Source organism: Salarias fasciatus, chromosome 23 (assembly GCF_902148845.1).
Source record: "Salarias fasciatus chromosome 23, fSalaFa1.1, whole genome shotgun sequence".
Classification (NCBI taxonomy): domain Eukaryota; kingdom Metazoa; phylum Chordata; class Actinopteri; order Blenniiformes; family Blenniidae; genus Salarias; species Salarias fasciatus.
Genome location: NC_043766.1, coordinates 11,624,756 through 11,652,588, shown reverse-complemented (window position 1 = coordinate 11,652,588; position 27,833 = coordinate 11,624,756). Strand labels below are relative to the sequence as shown.

The following is a 27,833-nucleotide window of genomic DNA, read 5'->3' as shown; positions in this document are numbered from 1 at the left end:
TTCACTCCAATGTAGAATATCTTCTCATACTGACCTGAAAACTAAATGTATCCCCTTTCTTCTGCACCGGCGTCATTCAGACATTGCAGCAACACACCTCGAGAAGATCATCAGCCCCTCATCGCATTAACACAGAGAGACAGAGACTCACACATATGGTCGATTGGGAGCGACCAGTTATTTTCACAAGCTTCTCAATAGAATATGGGAGGAAGTCAGGCCTGCAGGAAGAAAATGTCACATGGGCCAGCTGAATACTGTAGATTAACATATCCACAATAATTGCTTGGCTTTTGTGTAAGTATCTCCAATACTGGCCCCTGTTTACCAGTTTCACACTTTGAACACTCCCTACCACAATTTAGTTCTACCTTATTCTGGAATCAGCTTCTACAGTTTTATTTTCATTTCAGTAGATTTGCATGTGGACCACATGAAACTGTGGATCTATTATTTTCATTATATTCTGAGTTTGGCAAAGAACTAAATGACATGATCCCGCGGGTGTTGTTGGCTTTGGTTTATTTCTCTTATCCAGTCTTATGAGTAATGACTCAAAATTACCCTATTTGTAACACATATATCATAAGATGCATACAAATAATATGATGCTTAATGATTTCTGCATATGCATTGCTTTTGATGCTTCCTTTCACTGACTCCAGTAAATCTCTGTGTTCAGTCTAAGCATTCTGTATTATTACTATCTTTGAAGTAGTCATTGAGTGGCTTTAAGTGCTAATGGATGTGCATTGATACATTTATGCAGAAGGGCTGGGTCAGATATTGATTTGGAAGCTGCATGAAATCACTCAGTGCAGCTTGTTTACATTAAGAGTTCAGGTGAAAAAAACTGAACTACAGCTGATTTATATATATATATATATATATATATATATATATATATATATATATATATATATATATATATATATATATATATATATATATCATCTTAACAATTTGTGAACATGATTAAATTAATTTTTTTTTATTTTCAAAATAAAAAAAATTGTTTGTTTTGCACGAGAGAATTCACTACTCCTTCTAATACCAATTTGAAGCGTTAACAAAATATACAAGCATGAGAATTAAAAGGACTCATGAAATAAGGGGGATTGTTAGATACTCCAATCAGTTCTCTGGGTTTATAAGGGGAAGGAAGTAAAAGTGGTACACTGGAAACTCCCATTCAGCTGCATGCTGCACACTCGACTCCATGTTTATCCCTCTCTCTGTAGTAATGCTTGCACAAACACTCTGAAAGTCTGAAATGGCCCAAAACGGCCAGCTTGACAGCATTTTTGGTGACTTACAGAGAGGGAGAAAAGGAAGTAAAGCAACTAAAAGTGATTTAGTTTGCCGAGATCCCTTTCAGCCCCGATTGGCTGCAGCACCCTGCAAACCTGGGCTCAAGAGAGTAGCGCAAAGTGAAAACCAGTTATTTTGCTCCAATTTTACTGTGGCCAAAGTATTCCTACTTTTTAAACTTTTCCACATTTTGTGAAAATACGTGATGATGACATATATTGAATTATCTTTCTGCCTTTTGCTGCAAGCCTCTTTATAAATGCCAAGGGAACAGCTGTGATGGACCATACATCACAATGGTTTTGTTGACACATATGCAATTGTATTTTTTTTTTTTTTTTTTTTTTTTAATTTAATAGCATAATTAATACACCCTTTCCTGCTGTCATGGTCATAATAGTTTGACATTTCAGAGTTGGGTGTGATCCAGAAGACTGTATGATTTTTGGAAAAGCTTGAGTTTGGGAATGGCTGACGTGAAGAGCAGCTTTTCACTGGCGCTGGCACGGCGTGTAACATTGTTTTATGTAGCCACTAAAGCGAGGAGCCTGCTCAACCTCATTGTCATGGCAACCCGTGTTCACGTGGACACCCACCAGTCTGTGTAATCATGCAGTTTGTCTTGCACCGAGAATAGCTTGAGGGTGCGCACACCTGAAGCCAAAGCAAACACATCATGCACTGCACTGGGCACCTGAAAACTGCTGAGCATCGGCGGGACAGAATAGATGTACTTCAGGGTGCTGGGCTGCCAGGTTGCATTTTTCTTCAAAACCCTAAAAAGATTTGTGAAGTGATGAGAAGTTACTTTTCACTTTGATTAAAAGGGATTTTCCACAAGCTTGCCAAGGTTTAGTTACACGTCAGTTTTGACTCATGCACACAGTAATTGTTACCCCTCTTTAAAAAACAATGAAACCACAAGAAGCTCCCTCTGGAAACCCACACTGTCAGCAATCATTAAATCTCTGTCAAGGAGTGGCTAAAAAAAAATCACAGATTATAAGTTTCCACTGGATAAATCCTGGAAAAACAAATTATAACCATCATGAGCTACAGCATATTTTTGGAAAGACACATTACAGGTTTATATGTTATATATTTTACAGATTTCTTCCCTCCACACATGTTTTTTTTTCTCTTCCATATGCCTTAGCTAATTTGGAAAGAAAACCACACACCAGCAGGGCAGATGGCTTTTTTTTTTTTTTTTTTGGCAATGTTGCTTTTACAGCCAACACATATAAGGAAGGGGGTTTTCAATGACTTCACTATGATTCAAAACATAGAATGACTTAAGTAAATGTACAAAAATGGATTCACCCTGTACTTGTATTCAAATGGAGAAATAAATGGTCCCACTTGTCCAAGAGTCCAAGGTTGAGTTTAAGCACACTTTCCTTGCTTGTTTCCATGACTGGCCCACAGTCCCTGTTCCTGCGGTGCCTGGTTTATGGTGCCGTCTCCAGTGAGAGAGCATTGTGTGTGTGTAATGTGTGTGTTGGCACAGCTTTAACACTTTCATCAAACCACTGGAAAGTATTGTGAAAAGACCGATGAAGAGGAGAAGGAGGAGGAAGAAGAGGAGGAAACACTTCAGTGGCTCAGACAAATGAAGACACTGGCTTAATGTCTTACTGCAGCTACACAGAGAGAAAGAATTTCTTTACAGTAAAACCTGGCAGGGTGAATGAAATGAAAGAGGTTGGGTCGCCGAACTCCAAGTCAAGACGTGATACGTACTGCCACACTACTGCAAGCAAAAAAACCAGGAGATTAATGGGCCTTTTGTGTACATCTTTAGATCTTGAGTTCAGCTCACAAAAAATGAGAGCAAAAACAAAACTGTTCCATTTAATACTTTTGTTCAGTATAATTACAAATTTGAAAAGTATCAACATTCTTGAAAAAGCTATATTGCGTCCATGTCAGCATGAGAATATTACATGCATATTGTTCCCGTTTGCTCTACAGGCCCATCACTGATCATATCACACCCAAATCCAAGCCAAGCAGTCACAAAAACATTAACTGAAAAAAGTATTATCATGCTGAACTTTTAAAGGATTTTTTTTTTTTTTTTTTTTACATTTTGACAACTTATAATACGGTTGGTTGTAATTTCAGACTATGTAATCTTGACCAGACACCTTTCACTGTGTCTGCATCATTTACATGGGTCACTGCAAACTGGTATAATACGTAGCATTACTGTGAAGAGTGAGGAAAAAACAAGAAGACCTTCTTAAAACCTTTTGTTATATCTGTTCTTAACTGAACTTCAAAATGCAGCTGTGCTCAAGAGAGCAGCTGGCATTTACCCCATTCTCTCACAAACACCCACACACCAAGTAACACACACACATTTCCTTGGCAGCAGTGATGACATCTATTGAAGAGCAGGTTTTATTATTAGATTTCATTTGCTGAGAGCAGACTGCTTATGTAAGCCAGCAGACAGGCTTTGAGAAATATTGCTTTTTTTCTCTCTGATTGTGTTAGGTCCTCCACGCAACTCTCACAGATCAACCAATAAAGCTTTCGGCATGCAACATCCACCCAGCCAACAAGACATGTTTACTGATCGTCACTCGTGAACAAACAGACTGTTGGTCTAACGGCTTGTACACAAAAAGCTGAGGCCAGGAGGCAAAAGGAAATTCAAAAGGATTATCATATCAACAGTGCAGTCATTTCATCAGGGGAAATACAGGCATATGTAGGTAAGGTTCACACCAATCAGGCACAACATCAGCTTCGAAGAAAAACTAACACAGGGTTACCTTAACTGTCCGAACAAAAAGAGAATATTCAGCCATATTCAGGAATTCTTTACTACCAATCACAACTATTACCTGATGCACAGAGTAGCGGTATTGTGATTAAGTAAATATACAATATTGCAGAAGGCTTGCACTGAATTTAAAAGCTTCACAAGATCACAAATGCTAACAGTGGTACATTGCTTCAATAGACAAAACCTCAACTAATCTCAGTGCTTTGTCTTTTTGTCATTTCTATCAGTTGATCAGGAATACTTTTGAACATTAAACTTTATAATAATAATAATTATGTGTTCATTGCATATGCTTGTGTTTTTTTTTTTAATATTTTGCCTATTAATGTAATTCAAACCAATGAATGGGTTTAGTCATACTGACCATAAATAAGGTTCTATACAAATTTATGTAAGATTTCAATGTGAGGCTGATAAACAGATTTGGTTTCATATATCTCTAGGGCCTTTAATGCAGAACATTTGGCTTTATCAGTGCTGTTGATAATTTTTCAGTCTGGGTAAACTACACGAATGTTATTATCACATTAAGGTCTTAATTTGTAACAGGAGTAAACAATTATTAAATACGAAGCTGTAAAAAAATGCAAAAACAAACAAATATAAAAGATGTGAATTGTAATTTCAGCTAACCCATTGAATGCTCAGTGCTCAATGACTTCTAATATGTTTGCAACTGAACTTCAAAGCATTTTTTTAAAACAGCTCAAATCAAGTTACATTAAAAGTTAATTCTGAATTCCCATTGGTTCCTTTGATAAAGTCATTTTTTGAATAACCACATTTTGAAATAGTCTTTCATCTCTCTGGCAAAATGTCTCAATGTGCTTTATTTTTGCAGATAAAATATAATGAAATAAAATAAAATAAAATAAAAGAAAGTAATCAGGGACTGCTCGTAACATCCTGAGAATCAGTATGACACACAGGATTTTAAAACTGATTTTCCTATGTTTGTGTGAGGCAACCCAGTTTGGCTAACAATGGTCAAAGTCCTGTAATGTGCATCCATCTTAGTACTGACATCAATATTTAATAGAAAGATAGTGCAGTCACAGGAGAGACAAACAGAACCAAAGCATTATTGTCTTTCAAACCCACCAAAGAACAAATGGTCTTTCTCTAGCTTTCAGTGGGCTTGGACACTCCAGGGGGAGGGTTCAGTAGTGGATTTGGTCCCCTCAATATCCTCTTTATTCTTCTTACAAAAAAGTCACATCTTCTTGAGACTGCACCCAACGCCAGTGAGCGTCATATTCCAGATGCATTTTTCCATTCATTTTGCATGTCTCCAAGTCAATCTTGCCATTTTTGTACGGTTGGAGTTTGGGGCTCTGGCCGAGTTTGGGGTGGGTCGGGCTGCCTGTTTGTGTGGTCGGTTTCTCCCGGACCCCATTAGCCTTAATGGCTTCTGCCAGGATATTGTCGTTAAAAACGGGGCTTCCCTTGGCCGTCTCCGGAGCCTTGGTCCAGATGGGAATTTCTTGCTTTGGGGCTACTGACTTGGCTTGGGGAGAGCCAAAAGGAGCTACCAGTTTCCCAGTTCCAGTTGCCCAAGGCCCACAGACAACACTACTAACCCCTTTGCCAGGTCCACCTCTAACATCTGCTCCATTTGCAAGCCTGGTACCATTCTCATTAATCCCAGCCCGATTCCCAGTCTCAGCCCCAGCGACTGAACCAGATTTCACCCCTGCTCCTGCCACAGTTGCTGATGCAGCGTTTGCAGCCCCGGGTCCACTTGTTGTCCGGCCCCCAGCAGTGGCTTCTGATGCCAGCGGAGTGGTGGAGCAGATCACTGACTCCGAGCTGGAGGGGCAGTACTCGTCCATGTCATCTGCCAGGGTGTCCAGGTAGCTGCCGATAGAAATGTTGTCTAGCTTGTCATTGGGGTCCTGCAGGCTGCTCCACGAGCCTCTCCACGAAGTGTCAGGACCCTCGCCCAGACTGTACTGGCTGCTGGTCAGGCTGCTGCAACGGCTTGTTAGTGTGCTGCGCTCCTCCAGCAGCCATTTCACAGCCTCGATCCCCTCGTGGACTGTCAGCAACTGCTGCAGGATTTTTACATCCACTGAGCGTAAATGAGCCTGTGGACACAAAAAAAGATGTTCTCAGTTTAACAGGAAGATGGATGGCACAGCTCTTTTCTCTGTGGTACTGATTTGGGAGTGTGCAAAGTGCAATGAAAAAAAAAGCAGTATATTGCAGGTGTTTATTTCATACTATGAAGATGTTTTCAGAAGTTGACAGGAAACCCTATCAAAATGCAAATTGTCACAATCAGAAAAAAACAGCTGTTGATAAATGTGATGTTGTGCCTGTCAGGAGCACACAGCTAACTGATGAACAAGAGGAAAAAATGGCTGCGCTCGGGGGAAATTCCTCTCCAGAATACATTTGCAGGGGTCTTCAGTGACGGTGAGAAGGTGAAATATGGCACCAACAGTCACAATTGTGACATGCACTAGTTTCTGCAGAGCACAGAGAATTCCTCTTTCTCATATCTAAAGCTTGTGGTTCCTCTGCATTACACAGCAGAAAGCTTCATGGTGAATGAAGAAAAGAAAACTTGGGAGTCAGGGGCCTGTCTTTTTACAACATACATAGTTCTTTAGCCTTTTCTTTTTTTTTTGTAGAAAAAAGATAATTAAAAAGGAAGTATGTCAAAATGGTGATGTATGATGTGAACTTGTTATATTAGATTTTATGAAAATACAATTCTTGATCAAAGCCACAAATTAACAACAAGACAGGCAGTTTTATTAACCACCAGCTGCACAAAGTAACAACAACAACAACAACAACAACATGTAAATTCTCCAGAAAATTGTCATTAAAAAATGTGCATTTGAAGAGTTAAATTTGCGTGATTGTGTGTGCTAAATGCAAAATGTGTGCTAATTAAGGATCCATTATTTGTGTATCGGTAATTGTTTATCGGTAGATTGCACACATCACCAACAAGTGTTGGACACCTCTTCTTCAACTTTTTTCGCTATGTTGTGTATATCTACAAAGTTAAGAATGCAGGGAAGGGTGGGGCCGTGAGAGTGGGAGTGGCTGCATGTACGACAGAAATGCACAGAAACTTTTCAAACTATTTTAATGCAAAAAGCCAAACTGATATCAGTGATGTTGTCTTTATCAACTGCAAATTTTAGGAAAATATCGATATACCATAAATTTTGATATAATATTACTCAGCCCTATATCAAACATCCTAAAACTGGCTGGCTGGGTTTTTTGCAATTTGCTCCTGCTCAGGCATCAGTGGGTGGGGCGGGACCTCAGCTTCCAGGATGGCGGAGGGGAGATTGGGGAGCTGTGTGTCCGGGATAGATGAACACCCTACTGCTGTGGTAAATTACTTTTGCAGTATAAACATGAACACAAGTTGCAACTACTGTGCTATTTTTACTTGCCATGCCTCTATTCCAGTCACAAACGGTTTAGCATGGAGCAAAAATTTTACTATTATAAACTGTGGACTATATAAAGGTAAATATTTCAGATTTAAATCTCAAGAAGAGTCATGCCTATTTTCTTAAAACCATTAACTAGAATGTTATTACAATAAAAACAATAAACAATGCTTCATTGATCAGCAAAGTGTGTGCAATGTTAAGGTCGGAGGGGTTTATGTACGTGTGTCATCACAACACAAGAAGAGGATTAAAAATTTCACACGCTCATTCAGAATAGAAACCTTATGTACATTTACTGGTAAATCTGTTTACTATTGTGAGGAGTGATATAAATAAGAAGACAAGATCAGCAGCCACAGCTCTTCGTCTTGGAGGCTTTTAAACTTGCTGGCATCCTGGCACACAGACATTTGGTGGGGTTCAGGCTTGAGGTTTTTGGCTGGCAGAGAGAGTGGCTAATGAGCAGGGCAATAAAAGTACCTCCATGCATGTCAGCGCTGAGGTGGCATAAAGCTTAGGAAGCTTCACGCTCCACCAGTCTGTGAACACTCCACCCGTCTGAGAGTATAGACCAACTAAATTCATTACTGCTGTCACACCTTAATGTTTTACTCATTAGTCTGTTTGTGGTGAAGCAGCAAGATAATCATGTGGTCTGTGATTCTGTAACCCGAGAAACCAAAATTATACAGATAAAGTAAGAAACCACTCAAAAAGTAGACTAAAGCAATTTTAGGTCTTCTGAACTCTCTAGTGGACTCTTATTCATCTATGAATCAACTGTATTATCACTACAACATGAAAACAGTGTTTCATTTTGCAAAGAGTGTAGAAGGCCTTCATGACTTCCTTGGGTCGACCCTGGAATCCATCCAGTTGGACATTTGTGCTAAGCCTGTTTTCATGTGGGAATGTCTTTCTTTCTCATTTTTAATATTTCTGTACTTATTAGGGCCTTTCTTTGTGTGATATAGTCATACTTGTGTATAACTCAGCCAAAGCCATCGATACACAGCCTCACAAATTCCAGTTTGTCTGCTCGGGCATAAAGCAAAGCACCATCTGGCTGATCCATAGGACTCCTGGAAAGCTCATTTTCCTGGATTGTATGTCTGGTAACATGGTTTGTGTATGTGTGCTCTCCACAAATATCAGCATGATTATTTATAATAAATCTGCATATAAATCACAGAATTTAGGATGCTACTAAGTAAATTTCTCAAAAAAATCCCCAAGCTGCCATTGGGACTACAATGTGAATGGGGGAAAAATAACACTCATCAATTAATTTAACTGGAGTAAATATTAACCATCAAAAGTTTTAAATTCTTCTCCAGTGAGGATCTGTTTTCTTTGATCACTTTTAGAACCTTTTCAACAATATATGTATACAGCTGCAGTTTTTCAAACTTCTTCATGAATGAAATCATTTGGGCTTGTCATTTCTAACACTGCAGCCTCAAAGTGAAAATCCCAGCGCAACTGATTTTGGGCATTTGAATAGAGTTTATATGTTCTCATTTTCTTTGGTCCTGGAGACTTGAGTGTTCCAGAGGAAAACGTATGAAAATATGCAGTTGAAGTCTGCAGTCTAGGACCGATACAATGAGCTCACCCTTATGTTAGCATGGAAATTTTAACAGTGCAAAGAAACTAAATTGATACACACTTCAGAAGGCAGACAAAAAACAGATGAGTAAATGAAAATAATCCATTACACTCAGGAAAAAAAAGTAGAACAAAAACAAAAAGGTTAAAGTGAAAACAAAACAATGTGGAACTTGGAAAAGCTATTGAAAAGTCAATCCACATCTTCTGGATGGACTGACAGATTCCAGCAGACACCAGTAACTCACTGACCACCACTAGATGAGCACAGTGATTTATCTCAAGGTAATAAAGGAATACTTATCCACAGAAATATATAACAAACAAAGGGAACATACTATTTGGGTTGATAGGAAATATCCATGTGCAGGTTTTCTCCGGGTAACCTGCGACACTGTGATGAAACTCTAAATCGCCCTTTGGTATTATGAATGTGATTGTGACCCGGTTTGCTCTCTGATGGAGTGATGCTCCATCTAGGCTGTACCTTACGGTTCACTCTTTGTGAACTGGGAGAAGATCCAGCACACCACATCCCAAAGTTAGAGTTATATTGAATAGGAGGGTGATGGATGAACAACTTAGAGACACTTGAGAACTTACTATCTATTCGGTAAATTAAAAAACCACTGTTGTAGTCCCCACATACAAAAAAATCCCCAAAAAACAAAAAACATTAGGCGCTGAGGATCACAAAACCCTCTAGAGACCTGGGCTGACAGCAGCGGCAGTGCTTGAGTGATCTCCCCCGCATGAAAGATTTCAGCTGTCGGTGTGTTTTCTTCTCAGACTTGGACAAACCTACGTCTATCCACTTTAAAGCCGAGGATAAGACCGTGCTGACGGAAGTAAAAAGCAGCTTTGCATCCAGTGATTACATATTGATAGCTGGAAAGCTCAGTAGAATGGACTGTTTGACTGTAGTTTTTCTTAGACACATTGTGAAGGGTAAGGAATTTGATCCAGGGTTTTGTATTTGTATTTTGTCTTTCTATACACAGTGTGAAGGACCTGTGAAAAGCAGATAAACCATACAAAAGTTTACTCAATCACATTTACATTGATTGTATCTGTGTTCACCCATTGCACGTGGGTAAGCACAGATAACTTGTCTTCTTTTGTGTTGTTTTTTGTTTCTGAGTTAAAAATAGTCTACATTCAGGACACATTTCTACACGTTGTTAAAGACTGTGCTGTGCACACCAAAAAAGTAGTTTTGAGAGAAAAGGGGATCTGTCAGACAACAAACGAAAGAAAACAGAGTTCTGAAAGTAGATCGCTGAAATCAGAAGAGTACACCATCACTAACACTTTCCTTGATGCCATAGATGAGAATCATTCTTTTCCTTATCAAGTATTTAGTAGCTACGATAGATGTTTAGGCTTTTGAGAGGGGTTTTTGTTTTTCACGGATATGTGACATTGATGTCTCGAATGCATCAAAACACAAACATTCCCTGATGATACTCTAAATTTTGTCACCATATCCACAGTGGAGTGGCATCTGTAGTGCAGAACCATGTGGTTTCACCATGTGGTGAAAACAGCTTCCCAGTGTCAGTCAGACGTCTGAGAGCTGAATCACTGCCAGCTGAGAGGTGTATATTATATCACACACCAGCAAAAGCAAAAAAAAAAAATACAGTCCACTGCCACCCCACCCCACCTCCACGCAGGCAATAACCCTAAATTGACTGTGACATCTGTGAGCAGATAGCCAAGCAGGCAGGCTGACACAGAAAGGTAAGATTCAACAGACTTGACTTTAATTTTGCTCAGCTGGGCATTCAATAACTGACGTTGCGCTGACATTCATCTGCTTAGGGGTGGACGGGGGGGTCCAGACGAGAAGATTTTTCAAAGTTGACAGCCGTTTAGTTTGATGATCTATTTGCGCTTGAAGCCAATAGCAAACATGTGTTGGGATATGCAGAAAACTGTCAGTGGAAACATGTAATGTTAAACAAATGCAACATGGCATTCTGTTCAGCATGGTGGTGACACTTTGATAACTTCCCTAAACACACACACACACACACACACACACACACACACACACACACACACACACACACACACATAAACACACAGCTGAAAAGTCACACTGAATACCCATCCTTGATCTTACAGTTGACGGATGCTACAGGCCATCATCATTAATCTGTGTGGTTATGGATCCAGAGTAACAGATTAATGAGGAACACAAACCCAGGAATATCAAGAATAACAAGAATCCAATATTAAACAGCTATTTAAGACCTTCCTTGCTAAATCAGGTTCACGGGTTTGTCAGCCTAACAGAAAGCGATGGGAAAGTCCATGAACTCAGCCTGACTGAGTGCACGGCTGTGTGCACACACAAGCTTTTCCGTCTCTAGGCACTCTGCACATGCATTACTGCACATCTTACTAAGCAGATTTTTGTTGAAAATGCAATCCTGACATTTCTTCAGCACTTTCATTACAGCACAACACTCTCACAGATGAATGAAGCAAACCCACACATGCACAGGGCAGAGCAACTGCACTTTGCAAAAAGTTTCACTCCTGTCTAGTTAGGCTCAACAAATTACAACAAACACATTTTTAACAACATCCAGATGGTGTCTGAATACAACGTTAACAAAACATGCACTAGATAAGACTTTAGCATAAATGTGTGATACTTCTCTGAAAGTGAAAAACAAATTATCCCACTTTCACGACACCCCTTATGACATTTTTTTTGTTGTTTTTTTTGTTGGTGAAGTGGGAGTGAAATCCACGACATGAACCTGCAGCCCATCAGCCTGCCACCTATTGATCTGTCCACTACTTCTACAACATCAAACATAATGTTGCCTGAGACTGGAGTCACTCCCAGCTGATTATGGCTGTAAGTATGGTCCACTGTGGACACATCAATTGTCCCTCACAGGGCAAACAAAGGGACAAACACTAACATACACTCACCTCAAAGGGCAAACAAAGAGACAAACACTCACATGCACTCACCTCAACAACTAGTGGCAGCTTAGAGTTACCAATTAACCCAAATTATAGGTTTGTGGACTCTAGGAAGGAGCCAGAATACACAGGTACTGTAGACTGCTGCATTACAGCAACACCCCTTAGCTATTGATGGGAAGGTGGGATTCTATATAACTAAGAACAGATTGGATTAATGATACTCAAAATAAAGTTTATGAAGTTTGAGGAGTTGTGTAAGTAGAGTGTTAAGCTTCTGACAAAGGAAGAGTGAATTCACCTCTGTGGACTACAAGGACTATATAGGAAAATATATTGCAGTCTCTAACATGAAGAGAGGCAGCTTGATTTATTCAACAAAAGACAAGCAAAGCTCCTGCATTTCTTCACACACACACACACACACACACACACACACACACACACACACACACCCACCACCACCAGACCTCCCCCATGTCCTCGTACTTTACGTCACTTCATACTCATATCAAACACAACTGTTAGAGCTCAGAAAAAGTTTAACTTCAGGCTCCAAGAGTTGTGCCCTGCTATGTTTTGTCAACTGGACTGGAAATTTGACTCCCCTGAAAATGTCACAGTGTAGCATAATGTAGCATAATGTAGCAACATGGTTTTAAATAGTCATTATTCCGAAAGTTGAACACACTGTTTTCCTTTTCATCTGTGACAAACTGAAGTTATTTGCTACATTTTTTTTCCATTTTCAGTCACAAAAATAAAACTACTACCTTTTCATTTGGATGATGAACAGTATGATGATAATTCACAACTCCAACTACAGCTCTTCAGGGTCACTAGTCCAATTCAAGGCAGACAGAGAGACAGATAGACAAAATAATGATAGTTTTTTTTTATTTATTTACATTTCTGTGTTCAATTTATTTTCAATTCTGATAAATGGAACCCCTTTATTTGTGTTTTCATTTTAGTTTTAACTCTTTAACTTTTCTCTCATTGGCTTAATTTCCTGTTTGTTCTTTAAATGGTGTCGGTATTGTTATTGTTATTGTATCTATGTCAAAAATAACTTTCATTGATTGTCAGTTACATTTTAATGCACTTGTTATGTTGTACTTATTGTTCTCCTGTTCTGTTTAGAGGTATTATAGTTTACTCAATCACTAATCAAGCACAATACATTTCTATCACTTTAATAAAAGATGCTTCACAATTAATTATGAACTGTTTGATTAATTAGAAAAACAATCAAACATAAAAGATGAGAGAAGAATACCATACTGTTCACTGTACTGGGTAGAGTTACAATTGACATTAAGAAAACATTACAGTTATTAAAATATCTTAGCAGTGTACTCACATTTTTTATTTAAAACATAAGGAAATGCAAACATTACATAGAGGGTGTAAATGTCTAAATATCTGACTATAGAAAAATAACAATTATTTGAGATCCAAATACATAATAAACCAGATATGTCTGGAGAAACTTTGACGAGCTTCCAAAATTAAGTATTTTCTCATTTTGCAAGAATTCTGGCATTTCAAAGTGCACTCCAGTGGGAGGTCTGAATGTTCAGCAGGGGCAGGAAGGAAGTCCTCTTGTGAAGTTGAGCATGCTCATTTAATCATCACTGTCAACAGATGCACCATGGAGTTTCACTGTGCATTAACTGAACTCATTCATTCAAAACCAAGTATTTCAATCATTCATCTTCTCACTGTGGATGTGTTCAAGCCTGTGCACACCTTTCTGTTTTCCCTGACTGTTGGTAAACAATTTGCTGACAGGTGTAGTAGTGCTGTGCAGTGGAGCAGAGGGTCTACATGCCATGTCTCATATTGCTGCATCACTTTCACAGCTGTGTGTGTGTGTGTGTGTGTGTGTGTGTGTGTGTGTGTGTGTGTGTGTGTGTGTGTGTGTGTGATCCTTCCAGGAAAAAAAAAACAGCATGCCAGACTCCAGCACACACTGCACTCTTACCATCTCCAGCCTGAGTTTCCTTATCTTTTCATCTAAACTCTTCCTGCCGGTCTCTTTGATGGTCTCGTGCGCGTTGGGCAGCTTGGCGTCTCCGCGGAGAGAGGACGCCTCTTCCCGCATCCACCTGAGCAAACCCTCTGGAGTCTTTCGCCCGATTTTTATCTCTATGTCTTTAAGATCCGGGATGGACTCGCTGGAGGTGCCTTCGTCCATCATGTTGGTTTATTCCCACCACGAAGGACAAGACAAAAAAAGAACTACGTCCTTGTGGTTGTTTTGATGCTGTTGCGTGTCGAGCTGTGAGAGTCACTTCCGACGAGGTTGAATAACATCCTATGCGACTCCTGCGGAGTTGGACTGCGCCAAGAGAGGGAAACAGTTAACACTGCCTGTTTATACCAGGAGAGAAATCCTCCGTTAACCTGCAGGCTGCTCCATCTATCTCACCCCCTGACAAGTCAAGTGAAACCCCTAGAAAGGGGCGACCGCCAAGCGGAGGCTGAGAAGCTGTATTCCAGACTGTTGCTCCTGGTCCCGGCGAGCTGGCTCCTCTGAGGGGGGGTCCGGAGTCCTGTGGATGGACCCGGAGGCTGGAGCACACTGCGCAGATTCCACCTGCATGATGACAGCGACCAGCAGCCGCAGAAGAGGAGAGGACACCCCCACCCTCCCCTCCCACACCGTCAAGTCTCACGGAGAAACACGGAGCTGCATCCGGCGGGCCTTTCAGTATAAAAGCTGCGCGACCGCTCAGGTAGACATGGGTGGTACAAACTATCAAAACAAAACGGGAACATACAGTAAGTTAGTTAGTATTATTGTGTTTAATTCATGATTATTTTATCACATTGTTTTATAGGCATTCATTTATTTATTTGATTTTTCATCCGTTGTTGTTCTGTCAGATTCGTTATTACTACGCCTGAATTAAAGATTGTCTTACTTTTTAACCCTTTTCAGACATGTTACATTAGATATATGTGTAATAATTATATTTCTATGTATATAAGTATAGCAAATATGTTTTTTAAAAGTCAAATTAGTTAATTTTCAAATTATTTGAGATTGAGATTTTTTTTTAGATTTTGAAAGTTTATTTTATGCATTGAACATGAAAACAAAAACAATAGCATGCAATGATTAATTTATTCAATAAGGAGCGGGAAGAAGCTCAATATTTATTAATCTTTTATTTAATCTTTTTCCTTCCACAATTGCTCGAGGGGTTTACGGTTAGAATAAGAATAAGAATAAGAATAAGAATAAGAATAAGAATAAGAACATCCAAGTATTTTGTTAAAACATTATCTTTGGTTTTTGTTTTGTAACTGTTGCATGCTTGGGCGCTTGCATGCTTGATTTCTTAACCCAAACTGTTCCAGTGTTTCACTCCACATAATGAAATGCAGAATCTTTTTTCTGTTTGTATGGTATTTGTTCATTTTGAAATTGTTTCCCCTTCTTAGCTGATACCCCCTTTTTCGATTTGAAAGCAATCCCTGCGTAATTTGTGACAAATCGTAGTTTTTAGCTTTGCACATTTGTATGGTTTGGAATCCCACTATATCTGTAAATATTCGTAATTTTCCCTGATAGAAGAGGGTGTGAGCACGATCCCAATAACCAAGATTGTGAATAACCCTTATTGCTCTTTAAAAAAAAAAAAAAGTATATATATATATATATATATATATATATATATATATATATATATATATATATATATATACACACACACACATACATACATGCATACATACATATATATATATATATATATATATATATCTATATATATATATATATATATATATATATATATATATATATATATATATATATATATATATATATATATATATATATATATATATATTATTGAACATTTTGACTTCCTGTAGTTTTTTTCCCAGATTCTACACTTTAACTGAAACATGACAAGACAATGGAACAGTGTAGTGATTTATGAAAAGCTTCGTGAGATTTTGCTTTGTGTCTGTTTGACATGTGATTTCAAGTTAATTTCTTCATTGATAAAACTTATATCATATCAACAAATTCTGAAAGCACTTTTTACAGACAAAAACACAACTAGTCAACATATGTGAAATGTGAAGGTGAAAATGAAAAACTCCTGGAAGAAATGTATTTTAATAAAGTTCAAAACAGTCTATCAGATTGCATTGAAGTATCAGAAAATAATTTATCCAAAGTATTGTAAAAGCAGAATTACTGAAACCAAAGTTGTAGTCTACCTTTATTAGATTCTGGAAGGCATCACTGAGAAGCTGTTCGGATGAGAAATAGCTTCAGCAGAGTAAAACATGAAGACTTTGTTCACTTTTACACAACAGATGTCTGCCTCTTTAAAGACTACCACATTATACAGAAAGATTTTCCCATAATAGGCCAGGACGTTCTCGTGTAGAACTGCGGCTGAGATAATACTCCAAGGTGAAGTTTGTGTTTAAGCAACTGTTGAACCACAGAAAGTGGTTCAGCCTTGGGATAAAAGGGATTAGATACTATTCTCACTGTAAAAAGACTTGGTCCATTACACGATTAAATGAGATACAAAATGAGCATGACTGTGTTTCCTTAATTCTGTAAGACATAAAACAGATCTATATCAGGACATCGTTCTTGCACAAATCTAACAAAAGAACGAAAAAAAAAACCCCAAAATAAGGCACATCTTTCAAACAATCTGTTCTGTGTTATTTTCTGCATCGCTCACTAAGAGACACAATATTGGCACATTCATCTGTGTGATCAGCACCAGGAAAAACCTCCGAAGAGCTGAAGAGAGAATTTTTACCGTGAATACTTACTCAGACTGCCAACACAGAGCTGACAAACAGTGGAAATTCTGTCCTCATCAAAACCAATGAAGTGACTGGCAGTCACTGGGGTTTCTCGAAAAGGTCTGTCTCAGAGGAATACAAGAATTATGGAGTCTAAGCAAAGGAGGGGGGATGAAAATGAGTCTCAGTAACAAGATGATTTCATGTATGGAAATGGATTAAAGCAGTCTCTTTTCTTTCTGATATGGTATGAACATAAGCTTGAAAAGCAGACTACAGCTTCTTTTCTTTATTTTGTGTTACAGAACATTGGATACAGGTTAAATTGTAATTCCACGCACCCTTAATGCTTTGAAAAGTGGATATCCACAGATAAGAGTGTAGCAAAAGCTGGAGAGAGCTCAGCTGGGAAGATCTGGATGGAAAGGTATGAACTCTGGATTAATGGGGCTTTCCTGTGATCCGAAGATCTTTTGTATTCAGTGTCACATCTCATGAGGGGCACCAAGTTTCCCAGCTACACTCCTGTCAGCATAAACATTACGTCTCTCCAGAGAAGACTTTAGAGAACTTTGATGCTTGATTGCAGCTCAGTCTTTGTTCTCATTAAACTGCACCGAAGTAATGTGGAAAAAAATCCTCACATGATGATGTGCATGAGAAAGTGGGCTACTGTTTCGTCGTGTTGCTCTGTGCATGATTTTCTTTCACTCAGCTACATTAAACATTCTGACATATGTGACTATGTGATGTAGGTTGAACTACAGTATAAGTTGAACTTAAACTTGTCATTACAAATCTAAAATGTACTATTTGAGAATGTGACATGAGGTTTTAACAGTAGGAAGAAAAGTCAATGAAAAAGCATTGTCTACATTCATGACATTGTTTCAAAAGCTGGATGCTAATGAAGTCCTCAGCAAATCATGGAATTACAAAAATATGACAACAAGTGACAGTAACCTTACCACTGCAGCTGTTTAACAATGCTTTTTCCCCCTGTAGAGAGCAGGTTATTTATTCAAAACAAAATCCAGCCTAAATAAAAAAAATGTCTTGCATGTTATCAACAAGAGGAAGCTCAGCAAAATGCTGTGCTTAGTGCTTTATCCACAGTCTTTGATTTACCAGCTCCCATATACTGTTCATCCATAATTAATCATTTGTGTTGTTAGATTAGCAAATTTCACTGCGCAAATGTAGACGAGGTTTCATGTTTATTGTTTCTATGTCAGTGACAATAAGTGTCAAAACAGAAATGAAGAAAAACACCAAAACAACTATGTAGGTTAGCAAGGGGTTAGCTTGAAAGAAAAGGAAGACGCATCCCTATGAGGGACACATGTCGTAATCCCACGTTAAATGGGAGTAAGCTGTGAAAGGATTATTGGGCATCAATATCACTCCTATAATACCTTTGTTTTTGCTCTTAGCTGCTGGATTTTTTTTTAAGTGTTTTAGAAATTGAATAATTTTAGAGAAAATGGGGTTATATATCTCCCTTTGGCTTTAAGAGCATCTGTAACCATTATGTTGCCATGCAATCAGCCTTGTATCCATGATGACCGCCATGGCAACGGCTGTTGAGTGCAAAAGATTTTCAGATTTCTACCCACCCACATGGTACAAATAGACAAGAGCTGCCCACTGAGGCAGATTTTGAAATACCACATCCACATTACGCAACACATTCAGACAGTTTGAGGTAGAGTCGGCACCGCTATGTAAACCTGATGGAGGTGTTTGTGTATGCATTTGCATGTTGTATTTATACATGTATGGCTTCGCGTTGAGTGATTCAGTTTCCAGTTGACACAAACTGTAAAATGTGCCAGGAAAACTCATCCCATTGTCAAGATATATCAATATCTTTGTTTAACCAAGGGAACAGTGTTTTCTTTCAGAGACTGAACCCTCTGAGGAGGAATAAAATCCATGATGACACCATCCGTCAATTTTCTACTCCGCCTTCATATGATTTATTGTCATAGGGGCCACATTACTTCTGAACTGTGAGAGCAATGCGGCCCCAATGACTTTTTGGCTTATTCCCATTGTGGGAGGGAGCCAAAGTACCAACCGAAACAAATGCACAGTCAGAACTGGCAAATTTAGCACAAAATGTTTCCAAGCCCACAACGGACATCAGGATGTCACCAAATAATCAAATATTCCTTAAACAGTCAAAAGTCAACCAAGTAAGTCTGTGCAAATTAATATATGAATTTGCAGAACTACATACATGTAATTTGTAGCACTTTGTAATCAATAAAAGCTATCCCTGTGTTTTTAAAACATTTGGAATTTCCAGTGTGTCTTTTGTGAAAACATCTGAAATGCAAATGTGAGCACATCTTCCTTATTCCTTATTGATGTTCATCTACTTGCACCACTTACTGCAGAAACCTGATAATGAGAATTTCAATAGAATCTGGCGTTTTGAATAGGAAAAAAACTGAAGTCGGCATTTTACACTCAGAAGAACCTACAGTTCTCAAATCAGATGAGAGAGTTTATTTTGTCTCTTTAGTTTCTTTAAAGGGACTTAAGGCAAGATTTATGAAAAACTACACATGCATTTCCAGTTTATTCAATGCTAATGGGTCGTGAAGCATTAAAAACCTAAAATAACAGGACAATCCGCGTATCTGTCTGTTGCCTTATACAGGCTGTGTGCCACAGAATTTGTTGCTGTTCGGGGTCCGAATTTCCCGCGCGCGCAATCGTGGGGATGTGACGAAAATTGACACTGTATGCGCGTTGCCGAACAGGAAGAACATGGCCGCCGTGGACACGGACTCAAACACTGTTCGGATCAGGGGCGGGCAGTGTTGCCAACTTGGTGACTTTCTCGCTAAATCTGGCAACTTTCCAAAGCCTCTTGGCGACTTTTTTTTGTCAAAAGCGACTAGCGACAAATCTAGCGACTTTTTCTGGTGCTCTGGAGATGTGACAGGACGTCTCCGCTGTCCTCAACAAGCAGCGGGTGCTGCTGTGAGCCCCTCCCCCATCCCAAAACACTCACAGGCGGCCAGTCTCATGCAGCGCTCCCTGCTACAGTCAGAGCAGAGAGGAGACCCACATCACTCCGTCCACACGTCAAATGAATCACGCGTGCGCAAATACGCCGCTGCTCACTTGCTGACAAACCAAGAATCAACAGAAGAAAGTTCATCTGTAGTTCTATTATATATTTGCTCCCGTCTGTGAATCGAAGCACGAGCACCCCCCCTCCCACTCCCCTATACAATCGGATAACTGCATCCACTCAAAGCCCACAAAAAAACACCACGAAGAAGAAATAAAGGACTTTATCAGCGTTATCTCGTGAGTCAAAAAAAAAAATAAAAAAAGACCGAAGCCGCAGGCACCCCAATAACTATTGGATATACGTTTGATTCATGGAGGGAACTTCAGCTGCATTTGGGAGTGAAAACGGATGCTGACAAAAATCACATAATATGCGCTGTGGTCTTGCAGTAAACCGCAACGTAGTAAACAGCATGAGCATCCCTGGTGCAGTCCTGTGAAGACGGACATTCTGTAAAATGTTTGTGCGCGCTCCCGTGCCGCCTTGGCTGGTGGCTGCAGTTACCCACAGCACCTATCGCGGCAGCACTAAGATAAATTTTGTAAAGTTGCCTTAAGTCCCTTTAAGTTTTAGTTTTAAACATATATTCATGTGATTAAATTTATTTGCGGACCACATCCTTCTGACTTTTTGGGTTTTAAGCAGGAGGTGTCAGAAAAGTTACCACAGGGATAACTGGCTTGTGGCAGCCACGTCGCTTTTTGATCCTTCGATGTCGGCTCTTCCTATCATTGTGAAGCAGAATTCACCAAGAGTTGGATTGTTCACCCACTAATAGGGAACGTGAGCTGGGTTTAGACCGTCGTGAGACAGGTTAGTTTTACCCTACTGATAATGTGTTGTTGCAATAGTAATCCTGCTCTGGGATTAATAGGAAGGGTCCCATGTACAGAGGTTATATGCCTGGCTTTTTTTGTTTGGTTTCTTCTGTCTTTATGTTTGTTTGTTTTTTTCTCGTTAATGCATTTTCCTTTACGGGTTCTCTTTCTTCTTATCTCTGATGTCTTGTGACTCTGCCCTTGTGCACTCCTTCTTCCTCCATTAACCTTGATCATTATCTTGTGTGTCTAATCAAACTCTGGCCCCAGTGTATGAATTTAGGCTTTGTAGTCTGTCCTTGTGTGTTGTTGGCCCAAGTGTTCAGTTTCTTCATCTCCTTCCTTCTTATCTTGTCTTTTGCTTCAAATTTTTCCCTGTGAATGCACTGTAATAAAAACATTGTTGATTTATGTGATTCGTAGCTTGGTTCCTCGCTCAATGTTACATTGTCAACATAGTTATTTTGGAGGAGTGAACATCTATTTAAATAATATGCCCATGTTTGGTAACCCATATGAGCTTCTCAGGATCAATGAATTAGACACAGCATTTACCACTATTGTCACTTCGGTTTGCCACAATACAAGTTTGCCCTCCGGATGAGTTTTGGTGTGTATGCGGAAGTTTTCAAAAAGAAAAATGTGCTTGCGAGTTATGCTATTTTCTGTTGGCAGTATGAAGGCATGCAAAATGAAAAGGAAGAGTAGTGTAGGTTTGCTTGCAGAGAACTATGAAGGCATTTCATTCCTCTTGTGGTTAGTCACGCATGCTGCTTTTTAAAAGTGAATGTCCAAGTATTGTTGATTAAATTAAATATCTTATGTAGAGATATCTGCTTACCAATTTTGCAGGTGACATGAATGCAAAAGATTTTACAGCAGTCAATATTTCCCAATGTTTCACTCTGATCCTGATGGGTGACATTCTTGTGCAGGTCACAATCATGATAGAGAAAGGGGAAGGTAAAGCAGTGAAAACTTCATTTAAAATGAGACTTTTGAAAACATATTCACCAAGCACAACACATAAATATCTTCGTCCTGTCAGAATGGACTGCAAGGAATGTAAACCAGCTCTCTCTTTTTTTTTTTTTCTTGGGCCAAATCATTAAATATAGCCATGTAAGCTACAGCTCATCTTCAATCATTGCTATCAAAAATGTTATGATTTCAAAGTTGACCAATGGCTAAAGTCATCCATAAGAAGCAACATGTATCGAGACACATGTATCAAAATTTATACCTATCTCCCTTGGCCTTTCTGCTACACTCCTCTGTCACTCCCAGGCCTAACCTGCTCAACCTGTCCTTGAAGATACTGGGAACTTGTGCAACTGTAGACAGACTAGGAAGAGGCGTTTTCTTCTGTCGAATGCTCCGTTTAAAGAATATTCACTGTACTTTGTGAAGGCTTTGTGATACGTGTGGGAAGTTCTTCATGGAGTCACACACCGAAGAGGACATTGAGGAGCTCATTGAGGACATGGATTACATTCCTGGCCACTTTCATTTGGAGCTCAATCTTAATTGTGATCCTGTTGGACCTGTGAGGCTACGCCATAGAAACACTTATCTAAAACAGGAGAGCCTGCAAACTGAGCTAGAAGCTGAGGTCGGATATCTACAATATGCCGTCAGAAATCTTCTGGGCCTTCTGGCTTTTCATCTTGAGCAGCTGGACAAGGCGGAGGAAATATTCAGGTGATTATAAATTGTAATTTTGTTTTAAGGGTACAATATTCAGAGCCTTTTTCAAGTAAGTTTTAGTGCCTATGTACAGTATCTACAAAGCTTGCTATGTTGTTTCTACCACAAATCTGCACATTAAACAATCCACTAAACTTAAAACCACTGTGTTTTCAATCCTTAGTAATTCCTGTTGGTGTTGTGAATGACTGATCCATACTGTTGCTGCACTCTTAATCCTGTCTGTCTGTACGCTCTGGTCTTTCAGGGGCATTTGTAAAGAGGATCCTGGGAACCTCAATGCATGGGCCAACCTGGGCTATGTGTATGACAAGCTTGGGCGAGAGCTGGATGCAGGGGAGTGTGTTGATAAAGTTTCCCACCTAATGGGTGTGGATGCTGGAGAGGCCTCTCAGGATGAGACCAGGATACTGGCGGCAAGGTGTCTTGCCGAACAGGCCTATGTTTATCCGTATGATGTGGAGCTGGACAGTGAGGACGAGCTAAGAGAGAGACTGAAGGCAGCACTCACACTTTATAACAGAGCCCTGGATTATGGAGGTCATCTGGTAAGATGGCAAAACTAAAGCCAATGTTTATTTACTGAGGATTAAGCATGCACATCGCGGAGCAGTGAAACAATGACTGGTTAGGTGTTGAGCAATGTAATTACTACTGATCAACTTGTCAACTATTTGATACAATTTTAATCACACACTGCATACAACTATTTGACATCTTGAAAATCCATTGCAGACAAAAGTTAATTGTGCATTGTAAGAAATGTGATTTAGCTGATCCTCAAGAATCAACCATGTCTGCAAAAATTAATGCTTTGTACCACACCACACCAGCAAGTTGACTTATGTCAGCAAACCAAAGATCTTGTTCACCTGAGAAGCTCAAACCAAGTTTAATGTTGCGAAAACAGCACAGATCTGAGTTCCTACAATATTAATACTATTATATTACCTATGGCTGTTTGGCTGTTGTTGATTTTCAGATACCAATGGAAGAAAAACGTAGCTGGTACTTTAAAATGGCAACTATCTACATAAGGTGAGGAACCAACTTCAAAACACCTTTATTCATAACATTTCAAAGGGGTAGGGTATTTTAAATGATTTATCCCAACAGGCTTGATGAAATAATAAGAACTGAAGGTGATTCTGAATACTCAAGGCTTTCTCACTACAACAAGGGACTCAAACTTCTCACGGAAACACTGGAGTCAGAGAAAATGCAACACAAAGGTAAACACTTTGTATGATGCCATGTTGTACATGAATATACAGTAATATTGTTCTTGTTATATCTGGAATAGACAGCATATTTTCATATCCGTATACTGAAAAATTCAGTATGAATTCACAACAGTACTAGTCCTGTCTTAAAATCCTTACTTATGTAAATGTTCTTGTTTGATTGCGTTTAATGAATAACAACTATAAGTTCTGAACTGAATACATACCGGTCCATAGCAAAAACTATTTTACCATTAGACTATTGAAAGCAGTACTCAATAGTCATCATTATTGCTGTTCTGTAGTTTAAGTGGCACGTTACTATTTTAAAGGTGATGAGAGGTACAACACATGTTCAAAGTTTTCAAACTAATTGTTAGAAAAATCCTATAAACCTACTGAAGTGGCAGCCCATTTTGCTTTCTCCTCTTAGCTTTAGCCTGGTGTTATGTTGGCCTCATGTTGGAGAGAAAAGACGAGTTTTCTTCTGTGCCCATGTCCATACATGATTGCGGCTACTCAGCTTCTGACCCCTTGTCCTGCTATGGAACAGTAAGTTCACTGATTAATTTATGTCTCGCGAAAAGAATCGGAAAATTAATGGCTACTATCAGTCAGGATCAAATGACAAAATAGTAAACAAGTAGCAACACAATGGCAAAAATACCCATATGGAAAAGAATTCTAAAAATCATAAAAGAACTTAAATAAATCCCTCTATATTTTTATGTAGAATTCGTATGAGTCTCATGTATGATTGACTTTTTAAAGTGGCCACTTTTGCATTTTTTCAGAGAAAATAATTATAACAATTCTGTATGAAACAAGTAAAAATCATATAAGTGGCATATAAGGAAAAAAAATGCAAATCATATTCTCCATAAATGTATAATACATGTTTCACATTTGTTTTTTAACTTGAAATATCATTTGCCATTCAGATTTTTCTTTTCCATGTGGGTAGCAACACGTAGAGCCATCTCAATTATTTTTATCTGTGCAATCTACATTTGCAATTCAACTGCTTTTCAGAAAGCAACAAAAAATGAGTTAAAATGATATTTCAATATGTTTGGGCCTTTTGTTTACACGTGAATAAAGCTACAAGTCACCAAAAACAATTATCTCTCAAAATTCAGGCCTAAGTGGATATTTTGAAAACTCTTTGGGCCTTTGCATTTGCATGTAGACTGGGGTAGACGGAGATTTTCCTCACAGTATGTAACAGAAAACAGCATTGTGTGTGACTTGTGTTTCCATTTTTTCAGGATTCTGACTAGCTGGCATGGGTTTATGCTTCTTCTTACACTGCCGCCTATAAGTCTGGCATGCTTATGGAAGATGTTAGTGAGGATTTAGACGTACATAAAAATAAGCAATTTGTCTCAAAAAGAAAAAAAAAACACATTCTGCCCACATTTTCTCTGTTTAAAGAAAAAATACAATATCTTTAAACACGCAGACCAAATTTTTACCTATTAATTTAAGTTGTGGGTTTACTCAATAATGATTTCTGATTCTCTAAACAGATTATATTTGGAAAATGGCACTTAAATAAAACGATATAACTGATTTTGCCCCAAAAGTATAATTACACAGAATTACCACTCAATTCCACTGATTTGAGTAACTGTCATTCAATATATCCACCCCTGGCTATAGCCATTCTCTTAGCCTTAGCGAGCTAACAAGCAGTTCCTCTTCCATAAAGCTTAGGCAGTGTAAGAATATTAGTACCACTGCAATTTAAAGTGACAAATGCATTTTAAATGTCATAATAATATAAACTTTTATATTTTAAGGCTATAAAAATGGCAAGTGGTGATGCCTTCACTCTGAACCTTCTGGCTAAAGTCTTCTTTCTGCTGGGCAAACATGAGATGGCCACAGGGATCTGCAACATGGCGCTAAGCGTGCTGCCAGATCCAGAGCTCAACTGGCAGGCTTACTGTACCCATGCAAAGGTACTGCAGCACGAGACACATGAAATACATGGTTGATTAGCAGCATTTGATCTACCCTTTTAAGGAATAGATTGCAGATGCAAGGATTTATCGCATCATTATTTATGCTACTTCGCTTTTTGATATGTTAGCTGATTTTCACTGTAAATTACAATATTGTAAAAAGACATTAAGTTCTTTTTTAACTTGAATGTCAATAATGCAGTGCATGGCACTTACGAATATTTTACTTTAGATCAACATAATCCTGTACATCAGAGACCTAGAGAAGGCGAAGCAAGGTGAAGGTGGAATCCCAGACCGACAACACCTAACTGATGCAAGAAAAGACTTGGACAAGGTGCTCGCTGTACGTCCATGTCTGAGGACTCATTTAGAGATGGCACAGGTAAAAGCAAAAGGGATGTTTTTTTCTTTATTTATTTATTTTTTTCTGGAGCAACGGGGTTTTAATTTTCATATTTTCTCTCATAGGTGTACTACTACATGGGTGTAGATGCACTCCAGGAGACACTTTTAGTGGATGAGAGTGCAGTAAATAGTGCTTTGGTGAGTCTTTCTCATGCCCTACAGTTTGAGCTAAGCGACAGCTTGCCAGACCTCCATGTGCTCAGAGGACGTTGCCTCCTCCTGAAGGGCGAGGAGCAGAATGCTGCAGACTGTTTCAAGTTAGCTGTGGATTTGGAGAGACCTGGGAGCAGAGACGCCACAGCCCTGCGCTGCCTCCTACAGGCCCTCCTGACTCTGTTCATGCAGGGAGGCCATGATCCCAGCCCTGCCATTAACCAACTGGAGCTCTGGGTGCATAAAGCAGAGAAGATCTACCCTCAGGACGTAGTGGAAACCGAATTGAGGTGGCTTTACAGGACGCATACAGAAGAGGTCACAGAGTTATCAAGGGCTCTGATCAGGGCAGGAAGGCTGGAACTGGTCAGGAAGCTTCTGGAAACCGTGGTTCCTAAACAGCTGACTAAGAAGAAAACAGTGGCAAGATCGTACTCCTACACATGAAGGATATGCAACTTAAAATAATACAACCGTAAAAGGCAAACCAGGCAAACGGTCACTATTGAATGTCTTCACACCAGTTCAGAAACTTGAATTAAAAAGCTGTCAGTAAGTACTGTCTGTTGTGCAAGAACTGTGTTGTGTTTATCTCAATACTTTAAAGGAAGCCATGTAAAGACTAATACAGTGCTGCTTGTGTTTTGTGAACATGTACTTACATATCAGGATGGACATGGTCAGAGATTGTCTTTGACTTTTCTTCAGTGCTTTGAAAGCAGTGAAATCAGTAGTTTCCAGCAGTAGCTGAAGAAAACTTTCTTCTGAGTAAAATACAAACATGAAGAATACCTCTATCTGAGTTAATGCTGGTTCGCTGATGACCAGCAGATGGGGGTATAAACCCTGTATGTCCTTGTTTTCTTGAAAAAGGTTTTAATGACCAGATTCAATGATCAGTAGAATTGAATTGCTATGTCATGCATGTCTACTGGAATTGAATTCTTGAATAAATACTGGTTTTGAGTCATTTAACTGATGCTGATCTGAGTCTTTTTTTTTTTATCGTACAATACCTTGAGTTTTTGAAATGACCAAAATGTTTGAAATGCAACCATTGACATCCAGAGGAAGTTGATCTGTCAGTGATTGAAACAACACAGGAAAATGCAGTCTTGACAATTGAACATATAATAGAAAAAATAGTTTAGCCACATCTCTGATAAACCTGAAAAATACACTGAAATGTTTTAGAGATCCTAAATGTTGTAGGACTACCCAGTGATTGCACTCATCAGTTATGATATAACTTCAGACTAAACATGCAAAGTATTTCTGAATGAAAATGTTAAGCTGTAAATGAAACACTTAGTTGAAGAGAAAAGCTCTACATCCAGAATGTCAGAGTCATATAGCAATTCAGAGCCGATGGACTCTCCTGTCATGGAGGGCCACAGTTCTCAATGATTTTCAATGCCTCCCTGCTCCAACACACCTGGATTTACTGAATGTATAATTATTAAACTCTGCAGAAAGCCTGATCATGAGCCCATCATTATTGACAGGTGTGTTGAACAGACAGCTAATTAAAACCTTGCAGGATGCAGCCGTCCAGGAGGGCCCAAATAGCATGTAAACTCCAACGTTG

General features: G+C 39.0%; 2 protein-coding genes across 2 annotated transcripts; one reads left to right on the top strand and one right to left on the bottom strand.

The window, feature by feature from the left end:
* Window positions 1–5,256: 5,256 nt before the first annotated feature.
* lurap1 (leucine rich adaptor protein 1) lies at window positions 5,257–14,512 on the bottom strand. Its single transcript, XM_030083232.1, has 2 exons — window positions 14,075–14,512; window positions 5,257–6,195 (listed from the first exon to the last, which is right to left on the bottom strand). The coding sequence occupies exons 1-2, from the start codon at window positions 14,288–14,290 to the stop codon at window positions 5,311–5,313; spliced, it is 1,101 nt and encodes a 366-aa protein (XP_029939092.1). The 5' UTR covers window positions 14,291–14,512; the 3' UTR covers window positions 5,257–5,310.
* Window positions 14,513–22,138: 7,626 nt separating this feature from the next.
* On the top strand, window positions 22,139–27,214 carry ttc22 (tetratricopeptide repeat domain 22). Its single transcript, XM_030083230.1, has 8 exons — window positions 22,139–22,488; window positions 22,742–23,042; window positions 23,477–23,532; window positions 23,611–23,726; window positions 24,151–24,269; window positions 25,520–25,681; window positions 25,917–26,069; window positions 26,156–27,214. Exons 1-8 carry the CDS (start codon window positions 22,226–22,228, stop codon window positions 26,690–26,692), a joined length of 1,707 nt encoding a protein of 568 aa, XP_029939090.1. The 5' UTR covers window positions 22,139–22,225; the 3' UTR covers window positions 26,693–27,214.
* Window positions 27,215–27,833: the final 619 nt, after the last annotated feature.